Here is a 26,035-nt window from a genome sequence, read left to right as displayed (position 1 = left end):
GGTGGGATTCCCACCACGGAGGGACAGAAGCACAGCGGGAGAGCGCGGGACGGGCCGCCTCGCGCCTGCGCCACAGCGCGCTCGCGTGGAGGACCGCCGCCAGGGGACGCCCCCGCGCGGCTCGGCCCCTCTGTCTCCTCCCCCGCCCGCTCCCCGCCCCTCGCTCCCCCTGCGAGCAGAGAAGGCGGAAGTAGGGGTGTCCACCTCTGGGGCTCGGGCTCCGGCCGCCCAGGGGAGGTAGCAGTGGCAGCCTTCAAGTTAGGAGACTGGCTTTCCGGCCACTTCGGCGCGGAGCGCGGCGCCTTCCTCTCCTGGCGCCGTGGTCGAGCGGAGTCGTGCGGCCGGGTGGAGTCGGCGGCCCAGCGAACCCGAACGGTGAGTCTTCTGACGGCTCTTGGAGGTCGCGGCCTCGCTCCCCACGAGCTGGGACGTCTCCTTCTCTCCTCTCGCTTCCCACGGGTTGGGGTCGCTGCCCCTGTCCCCTGGCTTCTGACGGGGTGGGATTGCCGCCCCTGTCCCCTCGCTTCCCAAGGGCTGGGGACGCCGCCTCCTCTCCCCTGGGCTCCTACAGGTTGGGGACCCCGCCCCCTGTCCCCTCTGCTCCGCCGGCCTGCGGGCACCTCCTCTCCGAGTCACTCCGTCCCCCAGCGGGAGTCGCGCGCCAGCTTCCTCCGCCCGACCTGCCCCACTCGGCGCATTCCCTTCCCAGAAGAGGAAATCGTCTCCTGGATTTTCCCGTCGCTCGGATGTTAACCAGCTTTAAAAAAAAAAAAAAAAATCCCTCTGAAGTCCGTAGCGACTCCCTCTGTCGCTGTCATGGGAAAGCTATTTCGAGGCTCCGTGTTGAACTCGGTAGACTTCCCAGGCAGCAAGCTTTTTTTTTTTTTTTTTTTAATTCAGCTGACACGAATGTTTCCTCCCCCGCGCCTGCACTTGGGAGTTCTAAAGATTGTTCCTGACGCTGGGTTGATAAAGCTGTTCCTAGTATTTGGCTTCAGGGGAACTCCAGCTGAGAGTTAGGACTGTCTTGAGTGAACAGAAAGTACCTACAAGTTTTAGCGGCTTGAACCTGTAATATCTGCGTGTTTTCTCTGGTTTCTCGGGAGAGTAATTTACTAAATGCCTTGCTGTACATAGGCATAGAAACAAGAAAAACTTTCTGAGTGTTGGCCTTGAGAATCTGGCCACAGGCCTTTTATCCATCCACTTGTGATTGCTAGGGAAGGGAGAAGGGGCTTTTCTGATCTTAAGGCGGGGGATGGGGTGAGGACGTTGTGGCCCCTTTCATGACTCAAGGAAGGACTGTGTCTCCGGCACTTGGCACTTGCTGCCAGTGGGAAAATCAGAGTTTGAACCTGCACGCGCTGCATACAGCAGTGTTTCAGAATGGTAACTTGAGGGCTTTTCTGTGACAGATTTGAATACCTGATAAATTTGTGGCCTCTTAGATTTTGAAAGTTGTTGTTCAAATCTTTGCCTCTTGGAGAACAAATAGTGCCTAGAAAGGGGAATGCCCTTCAAATGTGTGTTCCAGAATAAGGCATAGCAGTTGACTCTTTGGGCCAGCACTTCTTGGCCATTGCAACACTTTTGCAGGTCTTTGCAATTTTAGGAATATATTTTAAAGACCTGGTAATAGTTCTTGTTTCTAAAGCTAATAGCAAATTAGAGGTGATTTCTCAGTGTTTTGTATTAACACAGTTTTACTTTATGTGAGTTACATGTTTAACTATGAACGAATTTCTGTTGACTTAAAATTGACCATTTCAAGATATAACATTGATTTCTTTAGCTTGGTGGGTTTCTCTTCCTAGCATCTGTAGATCTTAGAGAAACAAATTTTTGTGCATCACCCTACTCCCCCTCCCACAAGATGTTTAACAGTATACTCTTTAGACTACTATACACACCCATGCTAATAGGGGAATGTAAGCTATGATTTCTTATAAGGCTATTTTCAATATTCATTTTGCAGTCAGAATAAGTTACATCCTACATCCTACAATATTTAATTAATGCAGTGCTTACTAGGTTCACAAAAAGGGAATTATTCATGAAACTCTTAACCTACTAAGGAACCATGAACTTTGTACTGTCTCTTGTATTAATTCATGTAGAAAGCCCCATGAATTCTAAATGTTAGAATAGAAAAGAGGCTGTAAGAATATCTGTTAACTCTATTTTAGCTTATGAAGAGCCAAGCCTACCTCTGTAGCATCTCATGCAGTGGATACCTGAGGCACCATGTGAGGTTAAAAAAAAAAATCCTAATAGAACATAATATTTTCTACTTGGTTGCCAGGTCATCTTCCATTCACTCCTGTAGCTGACTGTAAGCACTATTTTTTTCATCGGTGTTAATTAAAACAGTTACTCCTTGTAGTTAGGAAAATGATTTTCATTTAAGTCATCACAATCCCAAAAAGCAAAGGGAAAAATTGTTTTAACTTGCCAGGAAGAAAGAGTAAACCTAAAAATACTGAACGGCACTCAAAATACTGCCTTAGCTTAATTTTCCCTTTGCAATATAGTTACATGGGACTATATCCTGTAGACACAGTGACTACCTAAAATTTATTTGAAAGGTGTAAAGCTTCTGTATTCTTAAAAGCTTGAAAAGTAGTGGCAATTAGATTTTTAAGACATGCTCACTTTCATATCTTAACACTGCATTCCTGCAGTGGAATTCTTTTTAAGGAATTGTGACTGACTGGACAGATTTTCTTAGTAACATATTTGCTATAAAAGGTCTCTTTCAACCTTCCAAGTCTTTTGAACTGGACAGCAAGAGGGCAGTATATAGACTATCCAATAAACTAAATTTTAACTAGGCATTTGGGCAGAGAAAGTAGACTTGGCTCAGTGACTTTTGCTTTTGTCTTCTGGCTGGCACTTTGATATATGCTGTATAACCCAACAAACATTAATTTCTCAAAAGTGATTTTACTTAAAAAAAATGAATAAAGTTTCAAAAAGTAACTATACCTGGAATTATCAAAGGTATATAAAATGTGTTCTCTCATACTTAATCTACTCTTGGGAGTGGGAATTAGAAAGTCTTTGATATTGTGTATCAAAATGTAGCTCATGTTGGATAACCAGCATCATCTATAAGAAATCATAAAAAGTTATATACCTGAGCTAATAACTCTACTTCTAAGAAATTTACCTAAAATAGTAATTAAACACAAAAGTGTGTGTGTGTGTAGTTGCTAAGTCGTGTCCAACTATTGAGACCCCATGGACTATAGTCTGCCAGGCTCCTTTGTTCATGGGATTCTCCAGGGAAGAATACTGGAGTGGGTTGCCATTTCTTTCTCCAACAAAAATTTATATGGGGAAATAAAAACAAAGGATATAAACCCGAGTACAGCATCACAGTGTCATCTGTCCTCAGATTTGGAGGGTGTAACGGGGCCCTTTTACCCCCTCCTGGAGCACAGGTGTAAAGGCTAATTCTGTTTGTTTCCATTATCTTGCCTTTCCTTTCTTCTCATCAACTGTACAGCCTTCCCTAGGAATGTGCATTACGTATAACAAGGCTTCTTGAACTGTTTTTAACTCTTTGAAGATATTATATCAAAACTAAAAAAATGAAACAAAACACCAGCCTTTCTTTACTGATTTTTTAGAATTCTATCAACCCAACCTAATAGCACTGGACAGCTCATGTTTCATTAAACAGCTCATGTTTAATAGAAGCTGTTGTCAGCATCTTAGTCTAGTGTCATAAAAATAATTGGGAAGAGTTTTAATGCAGCTTGAGAGACAAAGTTGTCAAAATAGAGACAACTATAGGCTAGTACAAATTGCACGGGCTCTGGGGTCAGGTGATCTCGAGTTCTGATCCTAACCCTGTTTCTTATTAGTTGGTTAATCCTTGGCACGTTGCTTAGCCTTTTAAAGATTCAGAGTTTTCCCTTTGACAAGTGGGAAGGGGGAACAATGAAATTGTTAAATAAAATAACTCTTATGGAGCCACACAGGGTAACTGATTTTACTTCGAAGCACAGTTCTAAGTGTTTTGCACATATTAATACACTTAATCAAATTCTGTGGAGAAGGAAATGGCAACCCACTCCAGTGTTCTTGCCTAGAGAATCCCAGGGGCCTGGTGGGCTGCCGTCTCTGGGGTCGCACAGAGTCGGACACGACTGAAGCGACTTAGCAGCAGCAGCAGCAGCAGCAGCAATCAAATTCTGAGGTGGATTCTTTTGTTATCCCCATTTACAGATGAGGAAACTGAAGCACAGAAAGGTTATGTCATTTGCCCAGGGCATACACCAAATAATGGAGACGGACGTTAAACTCGCATCATCCCATTCTAGCACTAAGCTCTTCACCAGTTCATGGTATTGCCTCTCCAGCCAGAATACTGTTTCATCCTTTGTAGGTGCTCATCAGATGGTTCTTGGGATTTCTGAGAAGGAAAATAAAGATCTCTATCATGGTAAAAAGATTGAGGATTACTGTCTTAGTCCACTGTTTGTCATGGAGGCAGACAGGATTTTTATATAGAAATGAGACAGGCTTAGGATACATTGTCTACAACATTGGCCGGAGAGTTACATTCTGTTTTCTAGAACTCCGGTTGATACTTGAACACAGGTTTGAACTGCATGAATCCACCTATAGGTGGATTTTTTTCCCAATAAATACTACAGCATTATGTCATCAGAGGTTGGTTGCATAAGTGGGTATATACTGACACAGACTCGTATGTGGATTTTTACCTGCGTGGGGGTCAGCGCCCCTAACCCCCATGTTGTTCAAGGGTTAGCGGTAAATCTGGCACATAAACTGAGAATTTTCCTTCCACGTAATTATCTACAGGAGGGACCTGGTTAACTAGACTGAATTGCTTTTAGACCTTAACTTGTTAACTTGTAAATTCCAGTAATGGTTTGAATTTGAAGGCATCCTTCCTACCCATGAAAGCCATAGTTTTCCATAGGCAAACAAAACCTCATTTTTTTTTCCAGTCATTAATAATGAAACATAGTCACTTGACTGAGGGCATGGGGACGTACAGATAATATGCTTTTAAATTCTGTTCTTCCTGTGTAATAGAAATTGCCACACTGAACATTTGGAGGTACAGTTGATCCCTTGAATAACACAGGTTTGAACTGCACAGGTCCACTTACATGCTTTTTTTTTTTTTTTTTTTTTTTTTCCGGTACAGGATCTGTGGTTGTTGACTTCAAGAATGTGGAACTCTGAGAACAGAGGGCCAGCTTGGATTTTTTATCGTGTGGGGGTTGGCACCCCTTACACCAGGTTGTTCATGGGTCAGCTGTACCCAATAGAATTTTCGGTCTAGAGGAGGAAACTGATATCCAAATGGTTACATCACCCTAAATCACATAGCTAATAGTTTCTCATGCTCCTCTGATCCCTCCTGCACTGGTTGTCTTTGCACTGCCTGCCTGTCGTACTGTGGCCTTCAGCTCTGAATACTTGAAGGAACTCAGCAGCATAACTAAGTTCATTTCAACTGCTTAATGAACAGCTGATAGGTGAAAGAGCTCATGCTAAGTACCGAGGAAACAAAAATTCTTGAAACTCCAGTCGTAGAAAACAGACATTTAAATAGATAATTATGCTAATTATTACAACTGAGGTATTTTTCTCCTGTTAACCTTATATTGCAGCTTTCTACTGGCTCACGAATTTCTTAACTTGTAAAATAGTACATTTATGAGGCAAAGCTAAAAAAAACTTTGAAAGTTTTCTGTAAATGATATTAACATAGCTAATGTATTAATATAGCCATTAAAAGGTGGCTTGCATAGATAGCTATGATATATACGTGTGTGTGTGAATATATGTTAAGGGATTTTTTTTCCTTGCTGTGTCTACAGAGCAGTTGATGATCGCGTTACTATGAGTCTGCTACACTGTGAAAACAGCTGCGGATCCAGCCAGTCCGAGAGCGACTGCTGCGCCGCCATGGCCGCCAGCGCCTGTGGGACCGCAGCAAAAGACGACAGTGTGAGCGGGGCGGCCAGCACGGTGACTCTCTCCAGCTCCTTTATGGAAGAGATCCAGGGGTACGACGTGGAATTTGACCCACCCCTGGAAAGCAAGTACGAGTGCCCCATTTGCTTGATGGCTTTGCGGGAAGCAGTGCAGACACCTTGCGGCCACAGGTTCTGCAAAGCCTGCATCATCAAATCAATAAGGTACGTGAGCGTAAAGCATGAATCAAATGCTGTAACAACCAAATGGAACATTATTACACAGAATAATCTTGCACATTTATAAAAAGCTGCCTCAGGGAAAAGAACAGTGGACAGAAAAGGGAGAAGTTTACATTCTTATTCCAATTTTTACTGTAGCGTGAAAGGTAATTACTATCTCCTTCCCTCTGTGACTCTTAGAAACAATAAGTAGCTCCTTCCACTTAAAGCAGTCATATTATAGTGTGGAGTGTGTCTTGAAGCTTTAAGAAAATAATATAAAAAGTACCTTAAATGATGATGCATCTAGAATATCATCTCGACAGTACAAATAATGCTGACTCTGTAAGTAATCATTATTCTCATTTTAGCCACATTACATTTTTGTCTGCTACCTGAGGCCTATGGACCACTGTAAAATAACCACTTTTTTTAAGGTATTGATTGATGGGACTTCCCTGGTGGCTCAGTGATAAAGAATCCATATGCCAATGCAGGGGGCTTCCTTGGTGGCTCAGCTGGTAAAGACTCTAACTGCAATGCGTGAGACCTGGGTTCGATCCCTGGGTTGGGAAGATCCCTTGGAGAAAGGCTACCCACTGCACTATTCTGACCTGGAGAATTCCATGTATTGTATAGTCCATGGGGTCACAAAGAGTGGGACATGACTGAGCGACTTTCACTTTCACCTAAGGCGTTGATTGACAGGGCTTCCTTGGTGGCTCAGTGATAAAGAGTCTGCATGCCAGTGCAGGAGATACAGGAGACTTGAGTTCGATCCCTAAAATGAGACGATCCCCTGGAGAAAGAAATGGCAACCCAGTCCAGTATTGTTGGGACAGAGGAGGCTGGCAGGCCGCAGTCCATGGGGTTGCAGAGTCGGACGTGACTTTGTGACAGAACAACACTGATCGATGCCTCTGCCAACATTCATTGTCTCCTCACTGCCTCCCTGCTGCTGAATCCCCATCAGCGCTCTTGCAGGCTGCCCTGCTGCTGCCCTTGCCTGCTTCCAGACTGTTCTTGATATAGCAGCCAGAACAAACCTGGTGAGATACGTAAGATGATGTTATCTCTGCTCCAAACATTGCAGCCGGTCATCTGGCAGTACACGCCAAAGCCCTTGTAAGACCTCATATAACGGGTCCATACATTTATCTTGTCGTTGTTCAGTCACTAAGTCATGTCTGACCACCTTTCTATTAGACTCCGTTCCCTCCACCTGTTCACTCTTTTCTGTTCTTGAATTTGCCAAGTGTGCTCTTGCCTTGTGTAGTTGGCTATAGCTGTTCTCTCTGCATCTTATCAGCTAATTGCTTAGTCAATGCACTTTACTCCCTTATTGCTGCTCCAATCTTACCTTCTTGTAGGTACCCTGGCCTCCCTGTTTATACCACAGCATGCCTTCCCCCTCATCTCCCCATATTCCCCCTTTCTCCCTTAAGTACGTTTTTTCTTCAGCACTTTTCATCTTTAAAAATACAGATAATTTATGTGCTTCTTGTCTGCTTACCCCCCCGAAAGATAAGCTCCTTGAGAACAGGGATTGAGGACTTTATTTCTTGATATTTCCTAAGTGCTGATACATAGTAGGTGCTCAGTAAGTCATGATTGCTTCAACTGAATGAAAGTATATGGGATTTCCACAAAAGAATAAAATTCGTCTAAGAAATACAGTTTTCTATTATTCAAAAGTAGATGGGAACATTTTTAGGAGTTCTGTACAAGACCAAAAAATGGAAGAAGTAGAGGAATTTTAGGTTTTTCAGCTAATAAGCATCTACTTACATTGGTGAGATCATTTTTAAGTAGGTTATCTGGCCATTCACTCATCTTGTAAGTTTTTCTTTTGACCTTTAAATAAATTATTTTTTTCTTGTGGCATCCCTTATCTGGTTTGGTGTCGGTAATGCTTGCCTCGTAAAAGGAGTTTGGAAATGTTCTTTCCTCTTCTGTTTTTCTTTGGAAGAGTTTGAAGAGGATTGGTATTCTCCTTTAAATGTTTGATGGCATTCACTAGTGAAACCATCTGCTTCTAGACTTTTGTTTGTTGGAAGGTTTTTGATTACTGATTCACTCTCCTTACTGGTAATCTAGTCTGTTCAGATTTTCTGTTTCTTTATGATTCAGTCTTGGAGGTTGTATGTTTCTTGGAATTTATCCATTTCTTTTAGGTTGTCAAATTTGTCGCCATGTACTTGTTCACATGAGTCTCTTTGCATCTGTGGTATCAATTGTAATGTCTCCTCTTTCATTCTGATTTTATTTATTTCAACCCTCTTTTTTCTTTTGTGAGTCTAGCTAGACTTTTCTATAAAATTTGAATTTGTGGTAACCTCATCCATACTTGGGAATTGGCTTAATTTAAATTAAAAGGGAGCATGTGTCTCACTTCAGTTTTAGAGAAAATTTTGTTAACCAGTGGTGAATTGCCAGTGTCTCTTTAGGGTTGGTTTTCTCACCCTCCACACTATCAGCAGTTTGAGCTAGGTGGTTCTTAGTTGTGGAAGAATGTCCTGGGTGTTATAGGATGCTTAACTGCATCCTTGACCTCTGCTCACTGGGTGGTGAAAATAGGCCCACTTCTGCAGTTGTGAGACCCAGAGCATCTCCAGACATTGCCAGATGTCCCCTGGGGCTCAGAGTTGTCCCAGCTGAGACCACTGGCTTAGGGTGTGCGTGAGAGTGTTAAAGGCTTATCTTTTTTTTTTTTTTTCTGTTTATAATGATTTTTAATTTATACTATATTTCGATTGAATCAAGAGCACATAATGAATTGTTGCTTTTTCTGTAGGTGAAAGGGTACAGTATTTTACCAGTGTCACACATGCCCAGGAAGGTAACTAATCTTTAGCAGTTTTTTAATAGCAAGATATTCATGAAAGTAGTGGAACAGTGATCTGAAAAGGAAGTAAAACCCACAAAAGGAAGTTGAGGCCTTTTTTCTTTTTTTCGATCTCCTTCTAAACTAGAAATGACCACTAACTTTGACTTTAATGTTCTTAAGGAACACCTCGGGAGTTTCTCATCAGTATAATCATTCAGAGCATCAAAAGACATCTCAATCCAATTCCATATTCTTTTGGAGTGATTGCTTATGCAGTGGATAATTATTTTCAGTTCACTTTGAAAGGTTCTTCTTACTTTCTCTTAAACACCCAATCATCTAGGTTTGGGGAATATATTTCAGTAAATTTGTTTATGTCCCTGCTTCTCAAAAAGATATTTGACAGTGTAATAATAACATCATGCAATCTGAGAGCGGCCCCATAAACAATGACTGTGTCACACCATTTCTAGTTCTGAGACGTTTGACAGCACAGCTTATTTTCAGCACCTTTACCTGCCACAGGAACCACCACTGTTGCTTTACACATAGGAAGTGCACAACCAGTGTCTGAGTGATGGGTGCTCTGTAGCCTCCCTGACCTGCCATGTTTTGTGAGTGAAGATTGAAACATCACAAAAAGTGAAAGGGGAATGACAGACACCCAAGCTTCTTGGGGATAGTTTTTCCCATCATTGGACAGAATAAACCATTGGGAAGCAGGAGATAGAGGTCCTTTTAACTCCCAACTGCATTGTACCCATGACACAAAGATACAAGAAACTGGTGTTGTCCATGAGCCAATGTTGATGACTTTCAGAGTAAACCTTAAAAATGTGGCCTCATGGGGTTACTGCTAATGGGTTTAATTTTTACTTATGACTAATAACTGTAGACATGTTATTAGTGTATTCTGAGCAGCATATATTTAGTTGCATCTCCCTAGTATGTTAAATGGCTGCTGTCAGAACACAGGCAAGACTGGTTCATAAACTGTCCATAAAAGGACAGTTTATTTTGGTGATATTATGCAATACAATGCATTTATTTTCTATAGGAAATAATATATGAAGAATTTATATATGATGTATTATTATCTTGTATTTTCTAAGGTGAATGTTGGTTTTAAATCTGCTGAATAATGTATTTGTTTCTTTTAGGGATGCAGGTCACAAATGTCCAGTTGACAATGAAATACTTCTAGAAAATCAACTATTTCCTGACAATTTCGCAAAACGAGAGATTCTTTCTCTGATGGTGAAATGTCCAAATGAAGGTTGTTTGCACAAGATGGAACTGAGGCATCTTGAGGTATTAAAGTTATTTTTTAGCCATGTGCATTTATGCAAGAAGTTCCTGGAGAACAGGGACTTTGTCCATCTGGATATTGCCACTGCTTAGCATATAGTGATTGGCTAGTAAATTCTTACTGAATTAACACCAACCCTTTCATTATTGAGTATAAATATAAGTAGAAGCCAGAAATTTCTTTTTCCATCTACTCTGGCTTTACACCCTGTGATAATAAAAAATAAATGAGTATTCTTCTAAAAGTCTTTTGGGTGAACTTTATCTGCAATGAAACTGAAGAGCATTTTAAATGTCTCACGTTTTAATCCCATATCTTCATTTCTCTCATTTTGAAATAAGCACCAAGCCCCACATAGTCATCATCTTAGCTCCCTCATCATACTTTTTTCTCTAGTTTTCTAAATTATTAATTTTATTTTGAAGTAAATGGAGTTCTCCTATAGCTTAAGATGAACTGAAGCCACCAGATAAAAGAATTTGTTTTTAAGTTAATCAATCCTTAGTGTGGTGGTTTTTATGAGAAGTTAAATATTGCTTAAGTTCCATTTGAAATTAAGCATTTAAAATATACATGTAGCTTACCCCCTTAGCTTCTTTTGAAAGAATGGTCTTTTGGACACAGCACTAAATTGACAATGAGAAAATCTGCTTCTTTCCAACCCTCTTCCCTAATTAGATAAATGAACCTGAGAAGTCAAGTCCTTTGTATAAACTTTCAATTCACAACCATTATTTGAAAAAAAAATCCATTAAAGCCTTCATATTGTGGTTCTGTGGTATGTACTACACAAAGTAAGTTCAGTAGCCAATTCTGTAGAAGAGAACAGTATGTTCTTAGAATATATTTAGGAAATTTCTCAAGGACTGGCAAATACTGCTTATTTATTTTTCTTCATAGGAGCATCAAGCACACTGTGAGTTTGCTCTTATGAGTTGTCCACAATGCCAGCGTCTCTTCCAGAAATGCCACCTTAATTTTCATATTCTCAAGGAGTGTCCAAGGAGACAGGTTCCTTGTGAGAACTGTGCTGTATTAATGGCATTTGAAGATAAAGAGGTATGTACTAAGTTGGATTTGTTGATTCAACTACTGTTTTATTTTTTTAATGTACAGTGGAAGGAGTTAGCAGAGATGAAGATGTTAATCTAGTCCTGAGTCTGTGTTATCAATTGTGAGAAGACTGAGTTTTAAGAAAGTAAGTTAAGTAAACCATTTTAGTAAATGAATGTAGGGTTTATATTTTTGTCTCTTTCTTAGAAAGCATTATTTCTGCTCCTTAACCACTGTAGATACAAGTAACAAAATCTTCTAGGAAAGTATGTGCTGATCTGTTTCCCTATGTGAATTTTAATAACCAGTTTTGGATTAGAGACAAATAGTTGCTGTATAAGAGGTACATTTTTCTCTTTAAAAAAGAGAATGAGTTGTTGAAACTTTGAGGAGATTAAATTAAATCCCACAAAGTATGCTGCTTTGGTGATAATTCATTGAGCTGTACACATACAATGAATTGACTTTTCTGTACTTAAGTTATACTTCAATTAAAATGTTTGTTTTTTAAAAGAAACTCCATGGCACCTGCCAGCATCATGATGATAGAACATCTTTTCCATTTATAGACACATTAAGTGATTCTATATAAATACTATCAATGGGAAGGCCAGCACAGAGATCCTAGATCCTATATCCCCATCCTATGTCCTTTTTACTAAAATAATGTATGTGCAATTTATGTTCTTTTTACTATCAAGATATTTCCTTAGGCTTTATTTCTTGCAGATTCATCTTGGTAATGTCCCTACTTATGAGATCAAGCGTATTATGCTTATTAAGTTGATTAATTATTCAGACAGTGTCAGCTAACTTGCTAAAAACAGTGAAGTCTGAGGCATAATTATAGCAAATGGGTGTCTTAAACTTCAGTAAAAATGGGCCTAACCAGGAGGGTTGGTTATTTCTTAAATTTATTGTATTCTAGAAAACAACGCTCATTTTTCTGGGGCCTTCAAGAACCTAGGCCACCTGCCCCAATCATGCTTCTGTTCTTTACCCTCCTGATAAGAGTTTTAATTAAATCATCTTGCTGCTGCTGGAAATTTTTGAAAAGAGGTCTTTGGAGAATTATAGTATTGATGAATGATGTCCAAACAGTCACAGATGCTCTATGACTTTCAATTAGGTTTTTAAAAAGTGATTTAAAAGATTCTCTTTTGCATACTATCATATTCTTTCAAAGAGCTGGAAGGTGAGATGAATCTCATTTCTTCACTGGCAAAGGGAGAGAAAATAACCATTATAGATTATTCTCACATTTTTATTTTATACACACCAGTGTCCCTAATTTATTCATAGTGAAGAATATTGCTTTTTATAAAAATAGGTTGTTTTTAGCTTTTCTCATGTTTTTTCTTATATTTCGCCAATAAAATTTAGATTCATGAGCAGAACTGTCCTTTGGCAAATGTCATCTGTGAATACTGCAATACCATGCTCATCAGAGAACAGGTATAGTGATTCTCTTTCATAAACCAATGTTTCCATAAATAGATTAAAGAAGTGAATTAGGTCTTTAATTGAAAATTTAAATCAATAAGGCAAAAGGAATGCAGATTGAAGAAGAGTTAAAGCTTTGTGAGTTTTAAATGCAAATCAAAGTCACAATCAGTTGTCCCTTCACACCAGTCAGAATGGCTGTCGTTTGAAAGTCTACAAATAATAAATTTTCAAGAGGGTGTGGGGAAAAAGGAACCCTCCTACACTGTTGGTGAGAATGTAAATTGGTGCAGCCACTGTGGAAAACAGCATGGAGGTTCCTTAACACAATAAAAGTAGGACTGCTGTGTGATCTCGTAATCCCACTCATGGGCATATAGCCCCCAGAGATGAAAAGTCGTAATCTGAAAAGGCACATGGGGAATTCCTGGCAGTCCAGTGGTTAGGACTCCACACTTGCACTGCCAAGGGTCTGGATTCAACTCTTGGTTGGGGGAACTAAGATCCCGCAAGCCACACCATGTAGCACAGAAAAAGAAAGCAAAGGTTCATGCCCCCCAGTGTTCATAGCTACTTGATTCACAGCAGGCAAGACTTAGAAACAAACTAAATGCCCGTCAACAGATGATGGGTGTAAGAAGATGTGGTGTATGTATACAGACGTTAGACTATTACTCAGTCCATGGGGTCGCAGAGTCAGATACGCCTGAGCGACTGAAGCATGGCAGCAGCCACAGGAAAGAATGGAGTGCTGCCGTTTGCAGCGGCATGGATGCACCCGGGGGATCGCACACCAAGTGGAGCAGGTCAGACAAAGACACAGGCTACACGTCACCACACACATAAAGGGTCCAGAAACGATGCCAGTGGATCTGTGTACAAAAAACAGGCCCAGCGATAAAAAACAAACTTAGGGTTACAGAAGAAGAAGAAAAATGGGGAAGGATAAATTAGGTGTGTTGAATTAACAGATACGAACTACTATACATAAAATAGACAAGCAACAAGTATATACATAGCACACTGGGGAACTATATTCAGTACATTGTAGCAACCTATAATGGAAAGTAATCCGAAAAATATAAATATATATGTAACTGAATCACTTTGCTATCTACTTGAAACTAATATAATATTGTAAATCCACTATATTTCAATTTTTTAGAAAACTTGAGTTTTTTTCTGATATATTGATATAATACTTTCAGAAAGAACAAAGTATTCAGTCATAAGTACTTAAAATTCCTAAATCATTAACATAATATCTGTGTTTATGTATATTCATAAAAGTTCCAAACAAAGCCGAGTAATTTTGAGGTAAAAATAATTAAAAATGCCCATTTAAAGAACAAAAAACTTTATAAGAAATACATCTTTAGATTGTGAAATAAGGATCTTAGGTATCCAGAAACCACTTTAAAAAAAGAAATAGAAGGAAACAAGTCTGTAGCAGAAGGTTATTTATTGCCATGGCCCCTGAGGCGTGTTGGGAGATTCCAGGATCTGTAGCCCCTCTGTTCAGTTGTCTGTAGACCCCTGATGGGGCATCATCAGAAGTAGTTGTAATAGAAAACTATTCATTTTTATTATTAATAGAGAAAGGAAAGTTCCATCTGGTTGCTATCTTCTGACATTTGGAGAGTTTACCCACAGAATATGAATATTAGTCACTAAATATTTATATACCCATGAAATCTGCAAACCCAGAGATCATAATTGATTACCTTACTAAGTAGGAAAAGCAAAACCTGTCCCTCAACTAAATTTTTCCATTCATGTGTTAACAGAGTCCTTTAGTTTTTTTTCCAACAGGGCCTTAATTTGCAGGTGTTAAACTTCTTTTTGCTTATGAACTCTCACCTACTTGGTTTTTCTTTTTTGCTTTGTTTTGATGTTTAAAGGAAAGCACATCTAAAACCTAGCAGAAGTAAAACTTAATGTAGGAAAAAATGCTAGGTTTAGAGTCAAAAAACCTAGATTTTGACTCTGACTGTGCGATTGTCTTGCACGCTGATCTCTGATAAGAAAGTTGACATTCTGAGTTAGGGATTAGTAAACCAGCCCACCAGCTAAATCTGACTGCTACCTGCCTTTTTAAAATAAGTTTCGTTGGAACACAGCCCTGCCCGTGCATTTGGGTCTTGTGTGTGGCTGGTTTTGTACTGCAGTGGTAGAGTTGAGTACTTGTGACAGAGTCCATGGGCTTCCTAAATGAAGCTAGTGGTAAAGAACCTGCATACGAGACCTGGGTTCAGTCTCTGGGTTGGAAAGATTCTCTGGAGGAGGGCATGGCAACCCACTCCAGTATTCTTACCTGGAGAATCCCATGGACAGAGGCGCCTGGTGGGCTGCAATCCAAAGGGTCGCACAGAGTCAGACGCAATGAAGCGACTTCACACACACGCACATGCCAGACCCCATAGGGCTTACGAGGCTGAAACTATTTACTCCATGGCCCTTCAGAGACGGCTTTGCTGACCACTGTTACAGACTATGTGAAGTGAAGGTTGGAATAAGTGATCGCTGATGTTGTTTCTGAAGGGTCACATGGGTTGCTGTTTCCTCCTCCAGTTCAAGATGCCTAGTCATCATTATTTTCATTGGAGATTTAGTTACATATTTGGTCATTGCAAGAAACAACAATCTTGTAAAAGACAAATACAAATAACATAGCAGTATTACTCAAGTCATAAGTGAGAATTAAGCCAAAAACTTCCATTAGGTGCAGCCCAGTATATTGTTAGGTCATCTGAGATTATAGCTAAACTAAATTTTTTTACCGGAAATTTCGTACCACTTTCAAAAAACATAATTCTGCGTAATGAATCTTACCTTAAAGAATGTTTTTTTGGAGTCCCCAAATTAAAAGCTGAGACTTTCTTTAAAACTTAGGTGCTTAAAGTGTCTTCTAACATCTGGGTCTCCCCGTTGTAGTCAGAGTATGCGCAGGTTAACAGAAGATAACAAGCTATGAAAGGTGGTCATGAGGGAAGCACAGGGTGTAGTCAGTGGCTCTGATGTACACAGTTTACTGGTCCCTCATCACGGGCCTGAGAGTTGGACCATAAGGAAAGCTGAGCGCCAAAGAATTGATGCTTTTGAACTGTGGTACTGGAGAAAACTCTAGAGAGTCCCTTGGACTGCAAGGAGATCAAGTCAGTCAATCCTAAAGGAAATCAACCCTGAATATTCATTGGAAGGATTGATGCTGAAGCTGAAGCTCCAATACTTTGGCCACCTGATGCAAAGAGCTGACTCATTAGGAAAGACCCTGATGCTGTGGAAGATTGAAGGCAGGAGAAGGGGACGACAGAGTACCAGATGGTTGGATGGCATCACCAACTCAGTAGACATGAGTTTGAGCAAATTGTGGAAACTAGTGAAGGACAGGGAAACCTGGTGTGCTCCAGTCCACGGGGTCCCAGAGTCAGACACGAGCGAGGGACTGAAGCGAGCTGAATGAAGCAGTGGCATGGACCTCAGTGAGTGCTGCAGTTGCGTTGAGGATGACCTCAGAAGGTGCTTTTTCTTTAAAATGCCGCTAGAGGGTGCCGGTTCTCCAACGATAGGAATAAACTCATGTTCTCAGAATGGATTTTGAGTGATTTGGGGGCACAGAATGAGATGTTGATATTTCCTTTCTCTGTGACTTTCGGAAGTAAATATCATTTTAATCTTTGTGGGCTACCTGGTTTCTGTGTCAGCTGCTCAGCTCACCCGTTGTAACAAAAGCAGCCATAGACAATATAATCTTGTTTAGATGGAGAGTTATTCTTTATTTTGAGTATGATCTTGTCAACTAGAATATTAAATGCAGGGAAAAACATTTCTCAGCCTTTGCTTTGGTTTTCAGATGCCCAATCACTATGATCTAGACTGTCCCACAGCCCCAGTTCCGTGCACATTCAGTGCTTTTGGTTGCCATGAAAAGGTAAGTTGTTTTTTTTTAATTCTCAAATATAGATCAAGAAAATTAAGTTATATAGTGTGGTAGAGGATAACAGTGGAATTGGAGATGGCTGACACGTTGTTTATGTGGTCTTTAGCTCCAAAGAGAAATTGGGACTCAGAATATTGATTTGGGGAAGTAGTTGGTGATTTCAGTGGGAGGTGTGATTGGGATTGCGTGGAGTGTACTGGAAAGAGAAGTAGCCCAGGAAAGGAGCCATGAATGAACAGTCTCAGATGCTGGTGAAACAGGCAAGGAATAAGTATTGTTATGATCTCTGGCATGAGTTTAAGACCTAGTGAGCAGTTTTGTCAGGTACCTGAGAGACAGCAGTGTGTATGGTAAGTCAGTCTTTCTGGAGAGGGTGAGTACACTTTGGCTTTTCTGCTGTGCCTTTATATGAGGTTTTTTGTTTTGTTTTTTTGTTTGTTTTTTTTTACAGTAAGTATGCATTTAATAACTTAAATGAGCAAAGAGTGTATAGTATGATTACACTTGATGGGAAAATCTTGTGTGGCTTGTGTGCATAGAGAGAAAGACTTAAAATATATCAAAATGTTCATGGTAGGTGAGATAACAGATAGCTTATTTTCTATTTGATCATCTACCCTTTCTTTCTATAATGTACTTGAATTACCCTCACAATAGAATTGTTATGTTTTTTTCATATAACAATTAAGCTATTCTTGATGATCTTAGAAAAATAGGAAGACAGGGAAGATTCCACTTTGCAGTAGATTTGTAAAATTAAGTGCAGGGTTGGAGACAGTGCAGGTGGATGACTCTTGGTTATAAAAGGAAGAGGAAGAAAATGGTATTAGCTTGAGGGAGACACAAGATCAATAAAGGGGTTGCTCCCCCCGCACCCCGGTTTTTTTTTTAACAGGAAAGACTTTAATAAATCTGTTCTGAGGAGAAGGGTTAAGAGGAGAGAATGTTTGAAGATAAAGGAGAAAGGAGATGGCTAAACAAAACCTTCTGAGGAGGTGAAAAGTGATGGATGCCACTTGGAGCCCAGGTGAAGCATTAGTTTAGGATAAGAGGAGGGTCAGCTCTGAGTCCAAAGAGGACGGGCATAGATCCTGATACTTTTACAAGTGGGAGGAGGTTTGTCTGAGTGAAACCTGAATGGATATTCAACAGATAGCCTCTCAGTTTTTCAGGAAATGAAGAGGCAAGATCATTTCTCTGGATGGAGAATCTGATGCAGTCAAAGAAGGTCGTAGGGGACTGAGGAAAGTGATGATGTGACCAGAACCTTTTATTTGACTTGGCTAGGTCCCTTTCCTAGTCCTCACATCTCTGTTCCTAACCTGAGGCCTGTGCTTGATTTTCAGATGCAGAGGAATCACTTGGCACGCCACCTGCAAGAGAACACCCAGTCGCATATGAGAATGATGGCCCAGGCTGTTCAGACTTTAAGCCTCGCAGTGGCTCCCGCACCTCAGTGCACCATGCCTCCGTATGACTCTGTCCCTCCCACCCGGCCTTCCTCTGGGCGTCACTCAGAAGTCCACAATTTCCAAGAAACCATTCAACAGTTAGAGGGTCGCCTTGTAAGACAAGACCATCAAATCCGGGAACTGACTGCGAAAATGGAAACCCAGAGCATGTATGTGAGCGAGCTCAAGCGAACTATTCGAACCCTTGAGGACAAAGTTGCTGAAATAGAAGCACAGCAGTGCAATGGGATTTACATCTGGAAGATTGGCAACTTTGGGATGCACTTGAAATCGCAAGAAGAGGAGAAACCCGTTGTCATTCACAGCCCCGGATTCTATACTGGCAAACCCGGCTACAAGCTGTGCATGCGCCTGCACCTGCAGCTGCCGAGCGCTCAGCGCTGTGCCAACTACATATCCCTCTTTGTCCACACGATGCAAGGGGAGTACGACAGCCACCTGCCTTGGCCCTTCCAGGGAACGATCCGCCTTACAATCCTAGATCAGTCTGAAGCAGCTGTGAGGCAAAACCACGAAGAAATAATGGACGCCAAACCAGAGCTCCTGGCCTTTCAGAGACCCACCATCCCCCGGAACCCCAAGGGTTTTGGCTACGTGACTTTTATGCATCTGGAAGCCCTCAGACAAAGAACCTTCATCAAGGATGACACGTTATTAGTACGCTGTGAGGTCTCCACCCGCTTCGACATGGGCAGTCTTCGGAGGGAGGGTTTTCAGCCACGGAGTACTGACTCAGGGATATAGCATCCCCTGATTTGTTCAAGAAACAACAAAAGACATCTGGAGCAAACTTACCCTGTTTTCAATAATAATGTACAAACAAAAAAAAACAATGGGAAAGATATAATACGAGTGAATTTTATTTGACTTCCTATAGATTTCAGGGGATTTGAGCCAAAATCCTTGAAAGCTTAAGTTCTCATTCACCCTGGTTTTTCCTCCAGGGTGTTATTAAGCATATTCAGAGACTACTTTAAACCCTAAATATAACCTTACTTATTAAATGTGACTGTTGTCTATCAAATAATTCTCCTTTAAGTTGTTTCATTCTACCTTGCTTACTATTTCCTTTAGGCTACAATGTAGCATTTCTCCAGAGTTAGAACTCAGAACCATGTGAAAACCAGCTGCTAGGTGTTAGGCTATACATCCTTTTTTTTGTCTGTTCCAGACAGAGTGAATTACACAGCCCTTCCATGTTTCTTTGTTACCTAGTGGAGAAGGCAATGGCACCACACTCCAGTACTCTTGCCTGGAAAATCCCATGGACGGAGGAGCCTGGTGGCTGCAGTCCATGGGGTCATGAAGAGTCGGACACGACTGAGTGACTTCCCTTTCACTTTTCACTTTCATGCATTGGAGAAGGAAATGGCAACCCACTCCAGTGTTCTTGGCTGGAGAATCCCAGGGACGGGGGAGCCTGGTGGGCTGCCGTCTACGGGGTTGCACAGAGTCGGACACGACTGAAGCGACTTGGCAGGAGCAGCAGCAGCTAGGTCTGGAACAAGGAGATTCACATGGTTCTGAGTTCTAACTCTGGAGAAATGCTACATTGTAGCCTAAAGGAAATAGTAAGCAAGGTAGAATGAAACAACTTAAAGGAGAATTAATCACCAACATAGAAAGTTTAAATGTCTCGCCTAGTCAGCCAGTGTGGCAGCTCATTGGTGGTGAGAAAAGCGGTTTGAGCCCAGAAATTTTCAGCTCTTTTGAACACTGCTGTTCCTGTGATTGTTGTCCAAAAATAAGTACCTGTCAAGGTACATGTAAAACAATAAAGTTGTTCTTGCTGCACAGGTGAAAGAAAGCCTGAAGGAAAGCTGCTGCTTTTTGATGACTTATTTTCTTCTTTGTGCAGCTTACCTGTTAGACATTTTTTTCTACAATAAACTGTCCTTTTCTCAGAGAAAAAAAAGTTACATGCTGCCACAAAACATTCAACCCTAACAAAAAAAGGAAATAATATTTAAAAGCTTCCTGGTCAAATTTCTATTAAAAGTATGTATGTGCATTAGGTACCGAGGTGAGTCATTTCCTCCTTTGGTTATGTTATTTTTTTTTTCTACTAACTTGGGAGCCTTAAATCGAAACAAAAACAGGTTTTTACCTCACTTCAGCTTATCCTAGCTTCAGGTTTCCCAGAAGGAGTTGGATTAGATATTTCTAAGGTCCGTGCCAACCATAAAATTCTGTTTTAAGAAATGAAGTTCTAACCAGCAGAATGTTGACAGTAATTACAAAAGGATTTTGCCAGTAAAAAAATTGGTGTATTTTTTGCTGACGTAGTACTTCAATTTAGTATCAATTTAGGGTCTCCTTTTACTTTGAACAATTTTTTTAAACTCCCAACATTTGGCATTTTGTAATAAACCTGCCACTTACTATATACTCGTCATTCCTTGTGAATGTGGGATAAGAGTAATGATCAGACTGTCTTTCCACATAGACGGTTTTGTTGACTCCAGCTCAGAATCAAAACTTAGCTGGAAAGTGGATCTCTTCCTTTCATTTTTCAACCCTCCAGTCCCACTCTGAAACATGCTGGTTTGGACCCAGCTGACCTACAAGTATCTGGGCTGTGTATCTGTTTTATTAACCTTTTAACATTAATTTTTGGAAATTGTTAAAAATAATTTCTGCTTTTCCCAGAGATATCCAGCCCAGTGTTCAGCGAAACTTGCAGGTCGTACCCTTTGTTATTGGAAAACAAGTCAGCATGCTGACTGGTAGTTTGGTGGGTTTTTTTTTTTTTTTCAACCTGTTCTTTAGGTGTTGCAGCAATGACAGTTTCTGGCTGTTCTGCAGAATGATGGGGGGACTAAATGCATGCGTGTGCAGCCGCTCAGTTGTGGCCAACTCTATGACCTCATGGAGGATAGTCCACCAAGCTCCTCTGTCCATGGGATTTCCCAGGCAAGAATACTGGAATGGGTTGCCATTTCCTTCTCCAGGGGATCTTCCTGACTCAGATTGAACCCAGGCCTTCTGCGTCTACTGCATCAGCAGGTGGATTCTATACCACTGCGCTACCTGGGAAGCCCTGAAATAGGATGAAGATTGAGGATTTTTTCCCCTAATGACGGACTAACGCATTGGATGCTCTCTAGCAATTAGTTTTTGTGGCAGGTATAGAATTATAAAATTGTCCTTCATTACTGTTTTTATTTACCGTAAGTCTTAGATAAACCAACAGCATCCATGTGGGTAGAGTACACCCTCCTCAGAGGGGAGCAGTTGCTGTCTTCCATCTGCCCAGGGAATCCTCAAGTCTTTGGTGACCAGAAAATGTTCTTAATTATTAGATTTTTCTAACTTAAGATTTTGAAATATCTTTCCTTAATTCAGTAACTGCTATTCTTGTTTTGCCTCAATTAAATTATCATTGTTTTGTGTGAACTACCATCAGGTGTTTTTGTGATACCGTTCCATAAATACCTAAGCAGTGCAGTGCCTAGAGGAAATGAAAAAGAAGCAATAGTTTTGAAGCTTTTTCCTCCTCTCCTTGCAATTCCATTTGTTATAAAATTTCATAAAATGCGGGAAAGTAATCCTGGATGGGGAACACGCGGAGAAAGGAGACGTGCTCCTTTCAAGGGGCGTTGGCAGCAGGACACTGGCCCTGCCTATGGGACAGGAGTGGTGAGGGGAACAGTCCGCTCCTCTCAGGGCTGGAGGCTCTGAAGGTCCGTGCATTCCCTCCATTTCCTGGGAAGTCTGCAAAGCACAGCCGCCGTGCTGTCTCTCAGAGGGAGAACCTCCTCTTAGAGCTTCCTTGTCTCTGCTGATTGCAGCTCCCCAACTGTCTCCTAGATTTCAGGATAAAAGCTAAATAGAGAAAAAGGGCAGGTGGATTTCTGTATTCCAGGAAAGAGATGCAATCAGTGGTCCTGAAAGCACATAAGCACTTCCACTTGAGCTCTGAGGGGCATGTCAGCAATGAGCAGCAGGGCAAGGTTCTGTCCAAGGCAGAAACCCTAGACTTGACGCCCTGCCTGGCGCAGAGCACACACTCACGATCATGAACGTTGAAGTTCACCATTTTATGGTAAGTTATTTGTCATGAAATGTTTTCTGGTAAGGACTAGATATTGGGGGATTGTTTGGTGATTTACTTCTCTCCCCCAGCACTTTACTATGAAATTTCTCAAAAATGCAGAATTATTGAAAAAATTTTACAGTGGTCACTACCTAGAATTCACAAATAGCATTTGTTTGCATTTGCTTTATCACTTAAGAGTGCTACTTTTAATGAGACTTGTTCAAGTTTCGTTTCTCTTAAAATTGCACTGCTAAAATAATTGAACAGCTTTAAGCGAGTTGTTTTAAACTCTGGGGAAATGTGATATTTGCATTATAGCTGGAATTGTAGTCCTTACTTTACACTAGTTTTAAACGTGTAAATCTGTCCTGTTGAATTTCAGACTTAATTATTTTGCCTGAAGGAATGTTTTTTTATAACAATTATTTTAAAGTCCTTGATCAATTGTATAGAATATTCTGATGTTGTTTTCACACTTGATAAATTATCTAATTAATTTTTCTGGTGAGAGTGTACGTGGGGCTCATTTTGCTTAAACAAAGTTTCAGGATAGTGTTCCCCAGAGGACCTGAAGAAGCAGGGTAATTTAGCATATAAACCACTAAATTAGGAGCTAAGAGATTAAGATTTTACCCCTGACTGACTATGGACAAATCACTTCTCTTTATCTTTGTGTCAGTTTATCTCCTTGTAAAGTGGGGACTAGAATTTGATATTTAGGTTTTAATAAGTAATAGGTAACATTTATTAATGCTTGGACCAGTTAGGAAAGACTTTTTAAAAAAGAAAAAAAAAAATACACGATGCATCCAAGGAGGTTCTCATAATTATCTAACTGTATGACAAGCTTCAGAATGAACTCTGATTTGAACAATTGAAGCATGGGCCATGGTCAAAAGTATCTTATCAAGAACCTGCTGTTGCTTAGAACTTGCTGTTGCCGCAGAATTTGTGAGTGGTTTCCCCAATCCAGCTGGACTGTGAAAATTATGTATTTTGTGAGAGGGTGAATGGGAGGCCATTTCCTCCTCTAGAAAATCTTCCTGACCCAGGGATCGAATCCTCGTCTCCTGTGTCTCCTACAGTGCTTTTGGATTCTTTACCGCTGATCCATCAGGGAAGCCCTAAAGATGGGAGGAGGCAGACATTAATCACAGCAAGATTGAAAATCAATGTCGAGTTGAAGAACAGGTTTACGGAAGGGCGGGGCTTAAAGGAGTCATCCTGATTCAGTGCCACACACATTCCACTGCTCCCCAATCGACCCACACAACGCGGAACACCAGCCCTGCTCCTGCCAGCCCAACCTCAGGAGGTCTCCGTCAGGTCAATACAATTGAATTACAGGATCGACCAGGGGCTAAGCAGGGTCTCTCTGCTCCATTTAGCAGATGAGTGTGCCCTGTCCTTTCTATTAATAAACCCAGGTAATGAATGTAGATTCACATTTATCTTGCAAAGTCTCTTGGGGTTTTTGCCTTAGATCGCATCTTAGTAGTGATTGCAAAGATTTGACCAAAACCATGCTCCTTGATTGGCGTCCTCAGTCAGTCAGTTCAGCTGCTCAGTTGTGTCCGACTGTTTGCTACCCCATGGACTCCTGTCACTCCTGGAGCTTACTCAAACTCATGTCCATTGAGTCAGTCGGTAATGCCATCCAACCATCTCATCCCCTGTTGTCTCCTCCTCCTGCCTTCAATCTTTCCCAGCATCAGGGTCTTTTCAAACGAGTCAGCTGATCGCATCAAGTAGCCAAAGTATTGGAGTTTCAGCTTCAACATCAGTCCTTCCAACGAATTTTCAGGACTGATTTCCTTTAGGATGGACTGGTTGGATCTCCTTGCAGTCCAAAGGACTCTCAAGAGTCTTTTTCAACACCACAGTTCAAAAGCATCAATTCTTCGGTGCTCAGCTTGATTTATAGTCCAACTCTCACATCCATACATGACTACTGGAAACAATAGGCTTGACTAGATGGACCTTTGTTAGCAAAGTAATTTCCCTGCTTTTTAATATGCTTTCTAGGTTGGTCGTAACTTTTCATCCAAGGAGTAAGCGTCTTTTAATTTCATGGCTGCAGTCACCATCTGCAGTGATTTTGGAGCCCAAAAAATAAAGTCTGCCAGTTTCCACTGTTTCTCCATCTGTTTATCATGAAGTGATGGGACCAGATGCCATGATCTTTGTTTTCTGAATGTTGGGCTTTAAGCCAACTTTTTCACTCTCCTCTTTCACTTACATCAAGAGGCTCTTTAGTTCTTCATTTTCTGCCATAAGGATGGTGTCATCTGCATATCTGAGGTTATTGATATTTCTCCTTCCAATCTTGATTCCAGCTTGTGCTTCATCCGGCCCAGCGTTTCTCGTGATTTACTCTGCTGCTGCTGCTGCTAAGTCGCTTCAGTCGTGTCCAACTCTGTGCGACCCCATAGACAGCAGCCCACCAGGCTCCCCCGTCCCTGGGATTCTCCAGGCAAGAACACTGGAGTGGGTTGCCATTTCCTTCCCCAATGCGTGAAAGTGAAAAGTGAAAGTGAAGTCACTCAGTCGTGTCTGACTCTTCACCACCCCATGGACCGCAGCCCACCAGACTCCTCCATCCATGGGATTTTCCAGGCAAGAGTACTGGAATGGGATGCCATCACCTTCTCTGGATGTACTCTGCATATAAGTTAAATAAGCAGGGTGACAATATATAGCCTTGACATACTCCTTTTCCTATTTGAAACCAGTCTGTTGTTCCATGTCCAGTTCTAACTGTTGCTTCCTGACCTGCACACAGATTTCTCACAAGGCAGGTCAGGTGGTCTGGTATTCCCATCTCTTTCAGAATTTTCCACAGTTTGTTGTGATCCACACAGTCAAAGGCTTCGGCATAGTCAATAAAGCTGAAGTAGATGTTTTTCTGGAACTCTCATGCTTTTTCGATGATCCATTGGATGTTGGCAATTTGATCTCTGGTTCCTCTGCCTTTTCTAAAACCGCCTTGAACATCTGGAATTTCATGGTTCACGTATTGCTGAAACCTGGCTTGGAGAATTTTGAGCACTACTTTGCTAGTGTGTGAGATGAGTGCAACTATGTGGTAGTTTGGCATCCTATTGAATATTAATTTAGAACAAATGCCAGACTGACACAACTATCCCCTTCTGTCAGTTCTGGATACTCCCTTAGCCTCTATATTACACCAATATCGTTATCCTAAAAGTTGCTGTTCATTTGTTTGGCTGTGTTCAACTCTTTGTGACCCCATGGACTGAAGCACACCAGGCTACTCTGTCTTCCACTATCTTCTGGAGTTTGCTCAAATTCATGTCCATTGAGTTAGTGGTGCTGTCTAACCATCTCATCCCCTGACGCCTTCTTCTGCCCTCAATCTTTCCCAGCATCAAGGTCTTTTTCCAATTAGTCAGCTCTTTGCATCAGGTGGCCAAAATATTGGAGCTTCAGCTTCAGCATAAGTCCTTCCAGTGAATATTCATTGTTGCTTATTAGGATCCATTACGATCAGCCGGTTTGATCTCCTTGCAGTGCAAGGGACTCCCAAGAGTATTCTCCAACACCACAGTTCAAAAGCATCAATTCTTCAGCACTCAGCTTTCTTTGTGGTCCAACTCTCACATCCGTACATGACTACTGGAAAAACTATAGCTTTTACTATACAAACCTTTGTACTTTGTCCTCCTCATGCGAAGAGTTGACTCATTGGAAAAGACTCTGATGCTGGGAGGGATTGGGGGCAGGAGGAGAAGGGGACGACAGAGGATGAG

General features: G+C 41.2%; 1 protein-coding gene across 2 annotated transcripts; it reads left to right on the top strand.

Annotated features, from left to right (window-relative positions):
• The first annotated feature begins 186 nt into the window (after positions 1-186).
• On the top strand, positions 187-20,240 carry TRAF6 (TNF receptor associated factor 6). 2 transcript variants are annotated; one of them, XM_042233367.1, is made up of 8 exons: positions 187-375; positions 5,186-5,280; positions 5,865-6,185; positions 10,170-10,320; positions 11,219-11,377; positions 12,755-12,826; positions 16,668-16,745; positions 18,101-20,240. In XM_042233367.1, exons 2-8 carry the CDS (start codon positions 5,210-5,212, stop codon positions 18,968-18,970), a joined length of 1,722 nt encoding a protein of 573 aa, XP_042089301.1. In that variant the 5' UTR covers positions 187-375; positions 5,186-5,209; the 3' UTR covers positions 18,971-20,240. The 2 variants fall into 2 exon arrangements, with proteins under 2 accessions (XP_042089301.1, XP_014956597.1); XM_015101111.3 differs by lacking the exon at positions 5,186-5,280.
• Positions 20,241-26,035: the final 5,795 nt, after the last annotated feature.

Source organism: Ovis aries, chromosome 15 (genome assembly GCF_016772045.2).
Source record: "Ovis aries strain OAR_USU_Benz2616 breed Rambouillet chromosome 15, ARS-UI_Ramb_v3.0, whole genome shotgun sequence".
Lineage (NCBI taxonomy): Eukaryota > Metazoa > Chordata > Mammalia > Artiodactyla > Bovidae > Ovis > Ovis aries.
The sequence above is the reverse complement of the archived record's forward strand: the minus strand, read 5'-3'. Positions and strand labels throughout refer to the sequence as shown.

Bases quoted from the DNA above. Each gene is read 5' to 3' on its own strand.
- TRAF6 (XM_042233367.1), top strand. From the start codon at position 5,210: ATGTGGAACTCTGAGAACAGAGGGCCAGCTTGGATTTTTTATCGTGTG. The intron at 12,827-16,667 runs GTATAGTGATTC...TTTGGTTTTCAG, and splicing joins CCATGCTCATCAGAGAACAG to ATGCCCAATCACTATGATCT. The intron at 16,746-18,100 runs GTAAGTTGTTTT...CTTGATTTTCAG, and splicing joins CTTTTGGTTGCCATGAAAAG to ATGCAGAGGAATCACTTGGC.